Source organism: Lottia gigantea, assembly GCF_000327385.1.
Source record: "Lottia gigantea unplaced genomic scaffold LOTGIsca_133, whole genome shotgun sequence".
Lineage (NCBI taxonomy): Eukaryota > Metazoa > Mollusca > Gastropoda > Lottiidae > Lottia > Lottia gigantea.
In genome coordinates, this window is record NW_008707481.1 from 307,441 (window position 1) to 308,656 (window position 1,216).

Here is a 1,216-nt window from a genome sequence, read left to right on the forward strand (position 1 = left end):
TCATTTAAAACAATCTTCATTCTCTTCTTGATTAGAAAGATAATCGGAATCATCAAATTCATAGTTTTCGTCAAAACTATACTCATCTTTGTCGTTGTAAGGATACATAATTCCTTCACTGTTTGGTGGTTTTCTTTTAACATTATTCAAATAACTTCTAAAAACTTTAGTTTGTTTATCATTTGGAATAACTACTCCATTGGTGAAACTTTTTTCCCATGGTTTATTAAATTCGTTCGACACATCATGTCCGCTTGCTAACTGAACGTAATCTTCTACACTTATCTTATCGTTAGAATAACCTTTAAACGTTTTCTTTTCTTTTAAAACACCATCAGAAGTTAGTACGATGTTGTATTTGACTTTTGGTGCCAAGCCAGCTCTGTTTAGTTTTTTCCAATTTTTGGATGAAATGTACAAACTATCGGTGTCGGTATAGTATATTTCGGGTTTATAAAATCCATTTATGACGTGAATGAAATTGTTCAATATTTTTTTACTGTGAGATAAAACGAATGATCCCAAATGACTAGGTGTTAGTCCTGTAGATTTACTGTCTTCGGTAGTAATCTCTTTTTCTTCAATTTCTGTTTCAACAATATATTGAGTATCATTAATTTTCTCATAGGTTTTAACGCGTGAATCAAAGTTGGCCTGTAAAGTTGCTTCATTCCATAAATGTCTAGTTGTGAATATATCTTTCTGAATTGATTTACCATACAAGGAATTACCTAATAATTTCATGCAGTTACTACCCACGATATTACCTTCTCGTTTATATTTATTTCTTAAATCTCTCAAAATTAAAATATAATCTCTATAGGGTGGAGTTTTAAAATTTTCTTCGTAAACTATACCATCTAATATTCTAATAATTCGTCCACCGGCTTTCACTATTTCTTGAATATCGACCGATGTTAAAACGTCGTGACAGAAACCATTTCTGAACCTGATTTTGTTACCAGTTTCCTTTTTACCTTCTTTATTCGTGAAAGTGATTTTATCTTTAGCTGGTATCGGTTGGAAGAACATGTTTTTGGGATACTCAAACCACACTGTTAAAATAGCTGTTCTAAGTCTGAATTTTTGTTTATTGAAGAGTTTTACAAATTCTTTTTCTTCTTCTGGTAGAAACGGTCTTCCACTTTCTGCTCTCGGATATTCACTGTCTAAATCCGACATGGCGGAAGCGTATAAACCGTAGCATCAAATGCCA

General features: G+C 32.1%; 1 protein-coding gene across 1 annotated transcript in view; it reads right to left on the minus strand.

The window, feature by feature from the left end:
- The window catches only part of LOTGIDRAFT_172416 (hypothetical protein), a gene marked incomplete at both ends in the record, with an annotated part of 3,429 nt that continues 2,213 nt past the window's right edge, over positions 1 to 1,216 (minus strand). Inside the window, one exon of the mRNA XM_009049295.1 lies at positions 1 to 1,165. Within this exon, the coding sequence (XP_009047543.1) occupies positions 1 to 1,165 (1,165 nt within the window). The remainder of the gene's footprint in view (positions 1,166 to 1,216) is intronic.